Source organism: Typopeltis vanoorti, chromosome 8 (genome assembly GCF_054136105.1).
Source record: "Typopeltis vanoorti isolate ZY-2024b chromosome 8, IOZ_Tvanoo_1.0, whole genome shotgun sequence".
NCBI classification, from domain to species: Eukaryota; Metazoa; Arthropoda; class Arachnida; order Uropygi; family Thelyphonidae; genus Typopeltis; species Typopeltis vanoorti.
The window spans coordinates 91,883,391-91,899,454 of record NC_143556.1 but is presented as its reverse complement, the minus strand read 5'-3'; the positions used below and the strand labels follow the sequence as shown (position 1 = coordinate 91,899,454).

Below are 16,064 nucleotides of genomic sequence, written 5' to 3'. Positions count from 1 at the left end.
CAGATTTCTCTACTTGGACTGATCAACCTTGGATTGACCTGTACTTCCAATCTTTCCTGGCACAATCACATTTCAACTACAGCTTCAAAAACCACCAAAAAACTTGGTGTACTTTTTTGCACAAGACTACTTCACACCTTCATAGCTGCTGACTCTATACAAAGCCCAAATCTGCCCAGCAATGAACTTACTCTCCTAAGATTTCCCTACCAACGCAGGAGTATCTCTTGTATATAAATGACGTGCTCTCATAGACTTCCAATCCTATTCATAGCTTTGCTGATGACAGTACATTCCATTCCACCTTTTCATTTGACAAACCTGTTAGTGCCTAAGTATTAGAATCCTCAAGATCTACCACGACCGTAGACCTGAGCTCAGATCTCCTAACTACATCCCAGTGGGGCAAGGACAATCTTGTAAACTTCAATGCCACCAAAATTCAGTCCTGTCTCTCTAGCAAGAAAGAGCTTGCATCCCTCCCCTTACCTTTAGTAATATTGAGATATCCAAACACGATCAGATTTCTCTACTTGGACTGATCAACCTTGGATTGACCTGTACTTCCAATCTTTCCTGGCACAATCACATTTCAACTACAGCTTCAAAAACCACCAAAAAACTTGGTGTACTTTTTTGCACAAGACTACTTCACACCTTCATAGCTGCTGACTCTATACAAAGCCCAAATCTGCCCAGCAATGGAATATGGCTCCATATTTGGGGGTGGTGCACTAAAATCCTCTCTAAGATTGCTCGATTCTATCCAGAAGAGAGCAATCCAGCTAATTAATGCTCCATGTCTCACAGGCCCACTTAAATCCCTCTCATAGACGTTCAAGTTCCTGACTCGTGCCTGCTATAGATACTTTGAACATCTTACATCCAGAGATCATGGGATGTAAGAAGCTGCTTTTTGTATAGAGCTGGAGCATTTCAGGAATTACCCATGAATTAAATATATACATAATGAATATAGTAGCAATACAAGAGACAAAAGATAGGGGAATATAATTTGAAGTAAGACAACCTTTTACTACTGTTAAATCGATGTTTTTCTACCTTTTATATCTTTATACTCAATTAGTGTTGTTTCTTAAATCTATCCTTTCTTACTTAAAACCTTATTCAATCAAAATCCTACCGGCTGCACCATTGTTATATATTTATCTTTCGTTATTTATTCTTTCTTCTCTTACTTTAATCTTATTTTTATATCTAGGATTGTTTCCTCTTCGGATACTGGCAAATTTATATTTTGCTGCGCCAGCCAATATCCTATAGCAGAAAAGATCCTTGCTCAGGGATACAACACTAGAGTCTGAAGATTGCCTACACAGTATCTTATTTTAACTGCCGTATAGATTCAGATTATTGCAGTAGTGACCTAAATCTATATTTTATATTCACTCTCTAAATCCTTCCCGCCAAAATAGGTTCTAATTTTATAAGTGGTAATTTGGAATCGTAATCAGGCATGACTCAGGTTCAGGTAAATATGACGTGTTTATTAGACTATCTAAAACACGATACAAAATTCATACACTCAATTATGCTCAATACTAAATAAAACTCGAACTAAGCGATTAACACATTCGAACTAATTAAAACTTATAAGGCAAGCTAAACACAGTAATTACACATTGGGATATAAAGTAAACGATGTTAAGTTAAGCATATTCCTTTCAGTAGTATTACTCGTAAGAACAAAACTAACAACCATTCAAATGTTACTGAGATACTAAATTCTACTTTTCTTATCGCATCAAGTTAATCCTATCATATACAAAATTACAAAAAAATCTCTTCTAAACAATTCTTCTTACTCACAAATGAGGTTAACTTTCTGATTAGAGACTGTTCACAGAGTTCCTTAGAATACAGTTCTAAATTTCACAATCGTAAACAATCTTCTTTCTTCTAATGAACATTCGCACAAAATTAGAGCAATTACACTTCACCGACTTTTTCCACGTTGTTCTGCACCACGTGTTTGTCTGTATATTTCTCATCGATTTTGGCTATCTATACGCCAATGTAGGGGTTACACTGTCTTCATTCTTTCTGCCAGAAACGGACTCAAAATCTTTGTGTTTCAGGAACAACTCGATGGGACTTTTCAGCGACGGCTTGATTCTGCTAGGACTGGAATTTTTACCTTCAGCTTTGCATAGAATCCAGCTTCATTTCTTTATGAATGCTCACTGCCTGACATCACAGACTTCACCCCCCCCCCACGCGAAACTGCCCGCCAACTTCCAAACCACCAAACAGGAAAACGATACGACAAGAGACCAAGAGAAATCCTTGTGTTCCAGGCTCAACCCCCTTTTATACTCCTATAGAGGGCCCTCTTTTTCAGCCCCTTTTTGCACACGATCCTTACTAATTTCATCTTTTGGCTTATCCTTCATTTCTACGATGCTGATATATATACTCGGATTCATGGAATACATGGTTATGTGATTTTCTGAATAAGCTATACCTGCCAGCGTTATGCTGCACACGTGTAGCTTTAGGCCTTCCAGGAATTAATACTTAACAGCTTTATGATGACTCACAATAGATTTTACATAGCTTAAGTAGGCTTATATTTAATTCACATTATCCCTCTTTTTTTAAGACATACAAAATGAAATCTCAAATTAATCACAATAGCTTAAATATAAGGTGCTTAAATAAAGAATACAAATTTTTACATAAAGTGAGGAAGTTTCACTTTTAATTACAGATGATGTGCAGGTATTTCTCTATGTTTGCAATTTTTTTAAATGTTAGATCCTAAATGGATGATTTTTTTAAATAACGAAACCTGTGGTGCAATCATAATTAAAAGAAACACGTAATAACCACAGTGAAAATTATTTAATTGTAAATATTTCATCCTATGTATCTTAAGACATCATCAGTACAGTAGTTTTAAACAATAATAGGAATAACATACAGTTAGGGCGCATGATTACAATAAAATCTCATTAAACGTGCATAACGTGCTACAGTAGTACAAAAAAAAAAAATAAATAAAATAAATAAATAAAAATTATTTAACACAATTTTGTATGACAATTTCCCATACTTTAGGAATAGTAAGAACGTCGTTGCGGTTTAAGTTTGATCTGTGTAGTAGGGTTTCAGAACTCTCCTTGTATAAACGTTCATGTTTATATAAAGATCTATGTAAAAGTTTAGACTTTTCCCAATGGATCCTATGGTTTGGATTTTCAATTCCGTGCTGAGAGAGGCCAGATTTCTGCGGTTTAAAAAGACAAATGTGGGCTTGATGTTCCGAGATGCGTTTCTGAACAGACCTACCTGTCTGTCCAAAGTAAGATAATTTGCATGAGCATGGAATCTCATAAACACCAGGCAACATCAAAGGTGAGAGTTTGTCCTTAGGAGAAGGTAACAAGTTGTAAATTTGGTTCATGGGTTTGTAAGTAGTGGCAAAATTGTATTTCTTCATAATTTTAGAAAGACGTTCTGAGATGCCTTTAACATAAGGTATGGGAATCCTATGGACTTCTTCCTGTCTGGTTTGATGCGTGGAGAAGTGACTACTGATGATTTTTTGAGTTGTTTTAGGATTATATCCATTTAGGATATAATCTGTATGTTATTCCTATTATTGTTTAAAACTACTGTACTGATGTTGTCCTAAGATACTTAGGATGAAATACAGGTGGCGGAACCCCCGAGTATATATATTTCACCATGAATGAATCATTGGAGATACATAAAGAGGAGAAAAGAAAATATAAGATTCAGTTAAAACAAAAAATGAAAAATTAGCAGCTGAAAGAGAATGAAAATACTGAAAATATCAAGGATAAAACTCAACTCAATTTCAAAGCAAAATTCAGTGAAAAAATGGTTTAATGAAGAATGAACTGGTAAAGGAAAAGATAGACATAATTGGCTTAATAACTCATCTGATATTCACATAGCTCAGATATACAAAGAGAGTAGTGAGAAAGAGCCAATAATATAATCAAGCAGAAAGAAAATTTTTACACGACCAGATTTAAGAACAGAAACAATTTATTTTAAATAACCAAAGAAAATTTTCTATGAAATTATAAATCAAAAAACAATTCCACATATAAAAACAACAACTAACAACAGTAATGGACAAACACTATCTACTAGAGATAAAATGGCAAACAGGTGGGGAGAGAGAGTACTTTAATAAATTCCTGAATTGAAACCTGCTCTGACTTTTGAACAGAAAATTTATCACAATTGTCACCCAGAAATACTTGAACTTTCACTAGCCAAAGTAAATTAACTACAGAAATATATAAACTGGTAAATGTATTATGGGAAAATGAAGAGATATACTCAGGATGGGAATCACTAATCATACCTATATATCAAGGATATGTACTTCTGCCTATATTATTATTATTCCTGATACCTCCAAGGAGTCCGAAGACTCATCTTATTTAACTAGCTTTAGAAAAATGTATTCAAGAAACTAGAAAAGAGAACACAAGCAGAACAGTAATATTAGGATATGCAGATAGATGATCCATGCCTAGTTAGAGAAAATGTTGATGACACTAGAATAATATTCAGAAAACGTAACTTTTGCTGAAAAATTATGATACGAATCAACCAGGATAAAACTGATTATTTCAAAGTTTGTAGAAAGAACAACCAGGGTGAAAATGACCAGTTTACCACTGATAACTTGAAATCTAAAAATGACACTTACATCAAACATCTTGGAACATCGATTATTTTAAAAAATAGATCTAATAGATATTCTAAAAAATAAAATCCTCAGAAAGTCTTCAGATCTCTAGGAGATAACACAACAGGTGAATGGAGAAGAGAAAATCAAGAACTATGTGAACGCTATAAATCCCTGCTTCTAACTGATGAAATCAGAACTTGCAGATTGAAATGGCTTAGACATGTGGAAAGAATGGGTGAGAAGAGAATGGCTAAATAAGAGTTCAAGATGAAGTATGATGAAAATTAATTAAAGGAAGACTGCAGCAATGTTGGGAGGATAACATCTAAAACGACTCAGCTGAGATGGGAATGATGCACTGAACTGGAAGAGCTGAGCTCAAGACAGAAATGAGTAAAAGACATTTCTACTCACAGTAAAGAACCTCACAGGTTCAGTAAAGCTAAAGAAAAAAGTTAATCAAAAGGAAAAGTTCTTAAACTAAAGAAGTTTTGTTCAATTATATACACTTATATGAAAATATCTCTCAACTATTTTGCTTTGTCACCATTTAGCCAATATTTAAACACATAAATCTAATGGTCCATTGTGCATCATCACATGCAACATATCTGGCAAAAACTTGTCTGAATCCAGTGAAGAATTTTTGGATTTAACACAATCAGTCCCAGATGAAAATATATGGATTTGCTTTGCCTCAGCAAACAGGCAAACTTGCTGAAAAACGAGAAAGATATAAGGAAACAGCATTAAATATTTCAAATTAATGTACATTAATGAATGTTGACAAATTTTCAAAAACAGAATACTATTGATTATTTTAATAAAAACATCAAATGTAATTACACTTAAATTGTATTCTATTATGCAATTTTATGTTTCTCATTAAATTGCATGTTTCCTAATAATTTCGGTTACACTTTAAAGGTTATAATCTGAAACCACTATCTCAGCTGTTAAGTGTAATTTTCGGTTTTGCGTTCATGACTTACATTTCGAGGTCAGATGTAGTGATGAAAGAAAATGATCTGTTAAATAGTTATTCGGTTAGTTTACTGAGGTAAGAGGGTTTCAGCTACTGTTTAACGAAATGCGAGCATAAGTCATTGTGCAGAATAAGAATTCTTTTATCTCTTTTCTTTATTTGAAATGTTATATAAATGTGTAATTTCATTAGATTAAACATGAGAATAATTTCTCTTTAATAATATTTAAAATTATGTCACTTACTGATTGTCATGTTCCAGCATGATGGAAGCTTTCATGACGTCCTTTTTCACCACAGGACCTATCCGTACACCAGAGTACTATAAAAGGGTAAAAAAAAAAAGAAAGAAAAGAAAAAACTATAACATCCCGGATACAAGCGGTAACAATATTATTCTTCGCTTACAACTACTATGGTGAGGAGGCAATAAGGATGTGGTTAGTCTAAAGCAGGATACGAGAGGATGAGACAACATCTTCCTCGTTACATCCGCTCCTCGAAAGCAGCTATCCCTCAGTCCCTGTGCAACGTGAGGCCACTACTCACAGCAGAGGATTTCCTGATTTCGGCCATCAATCAGACTATTCGCGACGACTCGACCAGATGCCAGCGTGTTGTCTGGATGTAGCCTTGAAACTGAACAACCGCAGGGACTTGTAAAATTTCCCAATTAGAAGTGCTATACTGCCGTATGTTATTGGAAAGTCTTCTTCCGCTATCAATTTCTAGCATGGCATATTTACCAACGGCGGCCAGCAATAAAATTGAATGAAAACAAGTAAGCCTCGAAGCCATTACGTTTTTAATAATAATCGCGGTCGCCGGCACGCTGTCAACAACCTCCAAAGAGAAAATAGCAGCTCATATAAAAGAGTGAATTGATTACAACGTTTGTGTACATGCGCGCGCTTCTGTTCCCTGTTACAGTTTACTAAAGAAACGTAGCTGTGTAGGATATGGCAGAAATAAACGATTGTTAATAATAATGAGTTTCACAACATTAACAGACTCAGAAACCGTTTTAATGGCATAAAATTGAGAATAATGTTTCTATAAAAAAGATGCTTGAAAAAGTATTAACTCAGTGCTTTTAGCATGCAAAATAAATGTAAGATCTGAACAATAACGAAAGATTAATCTAATAGTGATTCAGCCATACAGCGAATCACACCGGTTAGCTTTGCAATAAATATAGCACGAAACAAACACTATGATTAATCTTCAATTGCTGAAAGAGAAGAATCAGCATAAAAAGGGTAGAAACAAGTAATGATTTTTTTTTTTAAATTATAAACGTTGGAGATATTGAAGTTGCGCTGTATAAATGGCAATTCTTACCCCAACCTTGAAAATCATTTCTCCATATCGAGTTCCTGCCAGGACTGTCGGCAGATTAGATTGGACCCTGAGGCAAACAATTAAATATCATCCTGGTGGATTATAAGAAAATCTCTAATTGCTATTTCGTTTTTATTACAAGAGAAACGTTAATGCAAAACGATTACTTAATATTAATTAAATGTTTGCTCTACGAGGATATTGCACAATAAAACTGTTTATAAGCTCTTCTAAATTTAAATTATAAACTAGACTGAAAATTAAAAGCTTTAAATTATAAGACCAACCAATCTTTGAGTCATTGCTGTTTAATCAGTTTAAGCTTGGAAAAACTTCTTTCCGCACTTACTACGCTAACAGGAATTGTTACCGTAGCGACGGCGCCTACCGCAATATGGCTGAACGAGCGCGCTTATTATGCCGCGCCGTGAGGCAGGCTGCCTCTATGCTACGCCCTGTCGACGAAACTGGTTCCTGCAACAATATTTTGTACCCTTTAAGATAATCAATCGTTCGTCCGCAATCTCTCTCTCGGTAATAATATACAGCCCAGTCGCAAACCTGTTCTGAATGAGCAGAATAGGTTACCACCACACACACAATAGGAGAAAAGTATATAAAATCGTATTCTCACGCCTGTCATTTCTCATAAGGAGCATATTAACAAATGACAATCCTTAAGATTTATGATTTTTTTTTCTATCCTAGTATGCAAAAAACAGTACTACATGAACTCCGTTCAGAATTCCAAACTTATAACTAAATTCACAACTTTTACATTGAAAATGCTTACAAGCATTTCCAGTTTGACGATTTGTGTTCACGCGCGCCCATTATACACTGGTATTCGAAACCCACGGACGAACACTATTTCTGAAGATTACAACCGAAAATTCAGACGAATAAACTTGTGGCAATTTGTATAACTGAGGATTTCAAATAGAAAACGGGTACAGATAAAGAGATAAAAGGCCATTAAGCGAATTGTGTTTGAAGGAAGCTCTTTTCTCGAAGGAATAAATTTGTAAACTTCGATGTCTCGTATAGTCTCAAAGACATTATTAGATTTCATGCGGGGAAGAATTATTGGAAAGCTTAGAGAAGGCCGCAGAATTACTGATATTGCCAGAGTTTGGAATCTCAGAGAGTTGTATCCATGCCAGTGGCGGCCGGTGAAAATTTTATGTTGGGGTGTTGCATATACAAAAAAAAAAAAAACTTTTTTTCCCTAATCAGTAACGAATTTATTAATAAACAAATTTACATATTAAAAATTGCTTTATTAAAAATATTTCATCCTCACCAAGAACAAACACCAATAATAAAAGTTTCGTATCAATAGCAATGACAAGTGCAAACGAATATCGGCATTAGATCGCAGTGCATTTGTTTCGTGTAATGATAATTGAAAAAATATAATTCTTTTCATATTTTCAACAGTGACAATCGTCATAATTCAGCCTTGTATCTATAATAAATAAATAATTATATATTAATTAATTAACAAAATAAAATAAGATTTACAAAAAAATAGTTCGCCGCGAATACCCACCAATAATAAACGTTTCATGCCAGCAAAGGTTGGCCGATTGGTAGAGCCTCTGCTACTAATGGCTCAGTTAAGTAAGTTTGAGCGCGGTTACTAGTTGAAAGGGGCCCAATCGTTCGATGCTGTTGGCACACTCTCCCTCGATGAGTCTTTGGACTCCCTGGAGGTGTCAAATAATAATAATATCTCACAGAAATAAGGCGCGTAAGCATACTAAAAATACACTGCCGCGTGAGCAGTTACAGTTGGGAATGATGTAACGTGCAATGATAAGGGCAAATGAATATCAGCGTTAGATCGCAGTGCATTTGTTTCGTAATCTACAGTGTTAATCGAACAATTCCCATTCAATCAATGTCAAAACATAAGCTGTAACCTTTAACATGTTGTACTGCATTTATATAATGTTGTAAGCATTGTTATTATTTATAAACACAAACAAAATTTAATTTTTTCCTTGGGTGTGCTGCAGTGTCGCAGTGCTTATGTACGGGCCGCCACTGATCCATGCTCTGGGGACAAACTAACGAAATGTGTTCCACACGTTTGCTAACAACAAAACAACGTAATCGACGCACCACAGCTGGTGAGCTCCATTCAAGCAGAGGTACGCGGATATCTCAACGAATTGACAAGACGTCTATGACAAGTAGACCAATACGTCCAAAGATCTGTAGTCTGCGTCCCTTTATCCACAACGCATCGTAGAGCACGTTTTCAGTGGTGCTGTATCCATAAAAATTGGACAAGACACCAATGGTCTAATGTCCTCTTTACAGATGAGAGTCGTTTTAGTCTTTCCTTCGATTCTAGACAACACTTGCTTGATTTCGCGTGAAAGTGGTACTCCTTATCAGGGCTGCCACTCCTTGGGATTTTTCCCAAGATCTTGGGAAATTTGAACAAAAGTTTGAATTTTAATATTTTTGTCATATTTTACTATTATATTCACGATTTTTTTTTTTTTTTTTGATAATTCTGATAAATCGTTTTTGCTCTGTTCTCGGTTCTCGTTTTCCCTTTCTTTTCGCACAGGTTTTACATCGTTACATACATATAGCGCAACCGCTTGCAGTTTTATCGTAGAGATCCTTGTGCTTGTACAGTGTTTGACAAATTGTTTAAATTATCAATATTTTTACTTATTTTCATATTTATGGTACTTCCAATCCAATCATATGGAGCCATCAAAGAAAAAACAGAAGTGGTATTCTCAAGCATTTAAAGAAGATTGGTTAAAATATCCTGAATTAAAAGATTGGCTGCAGCAAGACGTGAACAACAAAGATACCAGTTACTGTAAGTGTTGTAATATTACATTTAAAAACACAAACAAATCTGCGCTAATAAAGCATAAAGATTCAGACAAACAAAAGTAATTATCAGCCTGCTAAGTCGACAGCTGTTATTACTCAATTTCTTAATAAGAAAGCGTTAACAGAGGATAAACAATTAGCTAGGAGAGTTAATAATTGCTAGCTTCTTTTCTGAGCATAACGTCCCATTTTCTCATGTTGATCATTTTGTAACGATGTGTAAACGTGCATTTCCGGACAGCCAAATTGCTGGAAAGTTGGCAATGAAGAAAACTAAACTTTCTTATGTTATTCAGGATGGAATATCATTCCATGAAAGTCTTAACTTACTGAAATATGCAAGAATCAAAAATTTTCAATTATAATAGATGAGAGTACAGCTATCTCCGTCACTCAAATCTTGGCTGTTGTACGGTATTTTGATACAGATAAAAAAGATGTAGCTGATGCATTACTAGACATAGTATGTGTAGAGAACAGAAGTGCTAAAAGTCTTTACAGTGCTGTCAAAACTCTTCTGCTGGATCATGGCATTCCCTTTAGCAATATCATTGGGTTTGGTAGTGATAACTGTTCTCCACGATGGGCGTTAACAGTGGATTTCAGAAACTGTTGAAGGATGATGTCCCATCTGTTTTTGTGATGGGTTGCGTTTGTCATTCATTTGCTCTATGCGCTAGTCATACAGTCAGTGTTTTACCCTCATACTTAGAAGCTTTTCTAAAGGATTTAACCTCCTACTTCTCCCGCAGTGCTAAGCGGCAAAGAGATTTTATACTCATTCAAGAAGCTGCTGATATAGCTACACATAAAATTCCCAAACTTGCTCAAACCAGGTGGCTGTCGGGGGGAAAAGTGGTACCATCTATTTTAGAACAGTATGATGCATTAGTTCTATACTTTCAAAATGAATCAAGGACAGATAAAATTAACAATGCCAAAAAATTTGATACACTTACTGACCTTGGAACCAGACCAATGCTTTTTTTCATTCAGTATATTCTTGAAAAAGTAAATACACTTAATATGGATTTTCAATCAGAGCATTTCAGGTTACACCAACTATTCCTAAATGTATCAACAGAATATCTCAATTTACTTAGTTGCTTCATTAAAGATGAGATTTTAAGAACAGAATTATCAGAAATTGAACCAAGAAACCAAAACAACTATAAAAATGTCAATGATATTTACTTCGGTGGTAGAGCAATGGCGCACTTAATTAGAAACCCTTTCGAAGATAACTCTATTTTGTTGAGATTTAAAAATGATTGTTTAATGGTTCTTGTGGAACTTAGATCGCAAACAAAGAAAAGATTTGTCTTCGAAGAAGACAGCATTGTTGCAAAATTACGAATCTTGGACCCAAAAGTTGCTAGTGACCCTAGCCAGTCACCATCTACCATTATTCCTCTTGTTGCTCAATTCCCCTCACTTGCTGATGATATTAGGTTAAATCAAATAGATGATGAATGGAGAAGTTATCGTCTCGTAGCATCAGATCTACCAATTCCTAAAGATATTGGCATTCATTGACTGACATAAAAGATGACATGAATAATAATAAGTATGGTTTTTCTGTCATATTATATGACAAATCTTACTATTCTGCCGCATTCATCTGCATGCGTGGAGCGAATTTTCTCACAAGTGAATTGTATAAAAACAAAATTAGCGAATTCATTAAAAACAGAAACTGTGAGAGACAGAATCCTAGCAAAGTAGTGCTTAGCGAGACAAAATGCAACGTGTACTTCTTGGGAGCCACCGAAAACATTAATCAAGGCGTTGGAAACTCACACAGTTCATAATAGACATAAAAATCGACTTAATACCGCAAAGCAGCAAAGGGAATGTGATCAATTACCAGAAGATATTGGCGAAGAAGAAGAGGGAGCAAATGTCAATTAAAGTAAGTTAAGCATGTATTCTTCGTATAATATAAACTTATATATATATATTTTTTTTAAATGAAAGTATAATTTGTTACAGGGAAAGAGAAAGAGAGAATTAATAAAAAAAAAAAAGAGAGAAGAAATTGTAAAATTTAAAGAGGTAAAATGAAGTAAGTCTAATTATTAAATTATACAACTATAATATAAACTTATACATTTTTTTAAAAATGAAAGTATACTTTGTTACAGGAAAAGAGAAAGAGGGAATTAAAAAAAAAACAAAAAGAGCAAATTTTTAAGTTATTTTTCTGGTCAGTTGGTAACTCTTAAATGTCAATTTTTTGTATTTTATATTATGTTTTTAATTTATGTGTAATGTTTTAATTAAACCATGCAGAATTATAAATTAATAAAGGCATATTTAAGTGATAGTTTGAGTTTTTTTGCATATTTAAGAGCATATTTCCGATGTTTTAAATGTTTTTAATGTATACTTGGACGCATATTTTGCACTTTTTTACGACCTAAAAAATCCGAGCCCTACTACCTGGGGAATTTCGAAAAATGTGAGTGGCAGTCCTGCTCCTTATCGCAAGAATATTCTTGAAAGGTTCTTGGGATCATGGTGTGAGACATGTTTAATTGACGCACAGAGTTTCCAGTTTATCGTCTACCAGTCATAATCCAGCAATCTACAATTGCTGGATTATGACTGGTAAACGATATTGCAATGAAGTTCTTCAACTTCATGTTCAATTGTTCCGTGGTGCTGTAGGTTTTGTTGAGGAGTGGGAGTGAAATAATGAAAACAAATTTAAAATCTTTTAAGACTAAGTAGATTTTTTTTCATCTTAAAAGAAACGTATTTAATTTTTATTATTTCTTTTTTGTTTATTTTTATATTTTAATGGAAAAATCACACATTGGTGCGGGTTCACAAATTTTGCTTCCTGCGTATTTCGGCGCTTAATGAATATCAGTAAATAACTGTATATGCTTCATTTCAAAGCAGAAATCTAAGAATTGCAGTTTCAAATATTTCACCTGATATTGGCGAAATATGTGTTTCAATAGCAGTATTGAAACACATTCATCATATTAAATTATTAAACTTCTTTTACTGAAAAAATTGTTTACTGAAATTTTTTACTAAAAACTTTTACTGAAAATTTAATTCTTTCTTTATTAGTAATCGTTTTACGTTTCATTGTACTGCAAATGTATAATAACAATATATCTATCTATATAAAAATATGAGATAATGTGCCATGTCAAATGTGTGCGGCTGCACTATGTGCAGCCGCAAACTTGACTTACTTGGTAAAAAGGATTAAAAACCTAGCTTATAAAATTGTTTAGTATCGTTAACGTGTATGTAAGATGTTAAAAATTTAATATTTGCATTTCATTTTTGCAATATTCGCTGTGTATGTTTTGTATCGAATATAAATACAATAAATATTCTGATAATATTTAATTTTTCCAAAGGGGGCCCATGACATCCAGAAGTTTGGGAAGCACTGCTGTAGGCGAAGAATTCACTTTTATGGATGAAAATGTTACACTACATCGTACACGAGCAGTGGAGATGCTTCTGGAGACTGAGGATATTAATCGTATCGAGTGGCCAACATGCTACCCAAATCTCAACCCCACAGAACACGTCTGGGACGCAATAGGGAGAAGCACTGCTGCTCGAAATTCCCCTCCAGAAAACAAGCTATGCCTTATCCTTACTCAGGAGTGGACCAGTTTGCCTCAAGAACTCCTAAACCACTTGGTGTTAAGATACGACGTTGTGAGAGATGCATCGCAGTTCGGGGCGGGCATATTCCATACTGAAATGTTTCTCCGCATAGTTTCCTGCAGGTACTGTACATTAACAAATTTGTAGATTTTGCAAAAAACGTATTGCAATTTAATTTGTACGAAGTTTATGTCCACATTTGACTATAGTCATGAAATGTTTTCATATACAGATAAAAATGTGGTTCATCCTTAACTTTTGGTCACCAGTGTATAATAAAAAATAAAAATAAGCAGCATTTCGGATCCACTGAAACAGTTTTATGGAACTGTTCATTTTCACAAAAACTTAAAGAATTCCAACTTGAGGCCCTATATAATCTCTCCTCCATGAATGCATGAATATGCATTTAAATATATAAAGAATTTAGGTATCATGTTCTCTTTTTGAAATATATGAACAACACTACGGTAATTAACAAATGTTCCTAATGAGTTAAAGGAGAAAACTATCCTGGTCTTCACGCAAGAAAACTGCAAAAACCAATTAATTCAAACAATATACATTGTTTGAATTAATATACATTGTTTGAATTAATTGGTTTCTATAACAAGTAAACATAACACCTACAAATGAATGCATACAGTATATCATATAGTTAAATATTTTACTATACACAAGAATATCTCATCGATACCAGTGTTAACTGGTATCTATGATATATTCTGTCTTGCTATACGAATTTGAGAGTTGGACATTATTATTATTAATGATATACCTAATTGCTAAAGGAAGATGCGAAAAGAACTATTGGCCTTCGAGATGAAGTGCTACAGAAAATTGAAGATACCATACACGTAATAAAAGATATTAGAAGGAAAATCCGCTCCATTGTCAAAACACCATCAGAAAAATACGTCGGAAACAGCTCAGGTGATAGATCAGACACTTTACCTAACAGAGCACTAGAGGGCTTGACTTCTCATAAAAACCCACAGGGACGAACAAGAATCATCTGAATATATATTATTAGAAAAGGGACTACTTCTTCGTTCTCCACATAGTTAAGGACAGAAACACCTGGAGATAATATGTTAGGCCTGTCACCTTTATAGTGCCCCAATGGTGTACATAGAATGGGTAAATAAGAAGATACACAAGTGAAACACTTAGCTAGAATGTTCAGTCTGCAAATAAGACCTCTTAACAGTATATAATGAATAAACTCTCTCTCAGATAGATGGGGAAGTGGCCGAAAATAGCCATAATTACATAATTCAGATAACAAGGTTGGAGAAAATGTGATTCTAACACGAAAGGAAGCTAACTATGAACTCGCGGTTATGATCATCTAGGACTATAGGTAAGAGGCAGTCAACGAACTACAAAATAAAACATTAAAAACTATACAAAACGTTATTTAAAATACGGGGATATTAAATCCCACATTGTTTTAAAACCGAATAAGAAACTCAAAGATTGGTATCAGAGAGTTTCATGCCGAATATAGTATAATAAACTATAAAAGTATCGGCGATTACTAGCGTGAGCTAATGCAAGTACAGTAGTCCTAGTACGTAGTACAAACGCAGGCAACTCGCAGCAAAGGTGGGTAAATATATATCTGATATATACAAATATCTGATACCAATCTTTGAGTTTCTTATTCGGTTTTAAAACAATGTGGGATTTAATATCCCCTTATTTTAAATAATGTTTATATCGCCGAAATGAAGCCTATTGGTTCTTTATATTTAAATACAAAACGTGTTTAACAAATTAGTTATTTATGCATCACTAATAGAGTTCTTTCGCAAAACAAAATTATACATTAAAGATAAACGAAAACAGCTGAAATCTCTAATATTTGGCGAAAAATAAATTGTTTTCGCTTTGCAAATACGGCTGTGCTTTGTACAACAATCACACAGTACACTTGGCTAGTTTGTTTTCTTCAGGTGTAAATGCACATAATTCATTTTAAAGGTATATTTTACATTTTTCAAGAATGGTTTACGTAACTATTTTTTAGAATAAATCCCACACAAACAAATACAGGAGAGTACTAAGTCTGTGTTCGGAAGGGGGGGGGGCGTTAACAGAGAAAGAACCTATCAGTGTTCTTTGTAAATAGTTACCGTATTTACTCGAATATAACTCGCATCCCTGATTTTACTTTACGAAAAATGAAATTAAAAAGTTTAAACACGTTCACGTCGGGGAGATAGTAACTCGTTCGGTAAACAACACGTCCTCCAATATACCACTAAACTGCAGAAGCGGGAAAAACAAGTAGTTTTATTGTATCACTAAATAAAGTACAGAGACATTTGCAGTCAATGTAATATATTTCTCAAAAGAATAGTGCAATTAGACACACAACTGGGATAAAAAAAGGCAATATCTAAAATCACATGCCCCTCCCACAGAAACTATGCTGTATAGACTCAAGCAAAACCATATGTTGCACCGGCAAGCACAGTAACCAACTAAATTTTTCAATTACATGAAATAAGTGTTTGTTTGATTGTATTT

General features: G+C 34.2%; 1 protein-coding gene across 1 annotated transcript in view; it reads right to left on the bottom strand.

Moving 5' to 3' along the window:
- The window catches only part of eIF5B (eukaryotic translation initiation factor 5B), a 530,511-nt gene that overhangs the window by 54,691 nt on the left and 459,756 nt on the right, over positions 1 to 16,064 (bottom strand). The window contains exon 20 of the mRNA XM_090397300.1: positions 5,927 to 6,003. Within this exon, the coding sequence (XP_090253426.1) occupies positions 5,927 to 6,003 (77 nt within the window). The remainder of the gene's footprint in view (positions 1 to 5,926; positions 6,004 to 16,064) is intronic.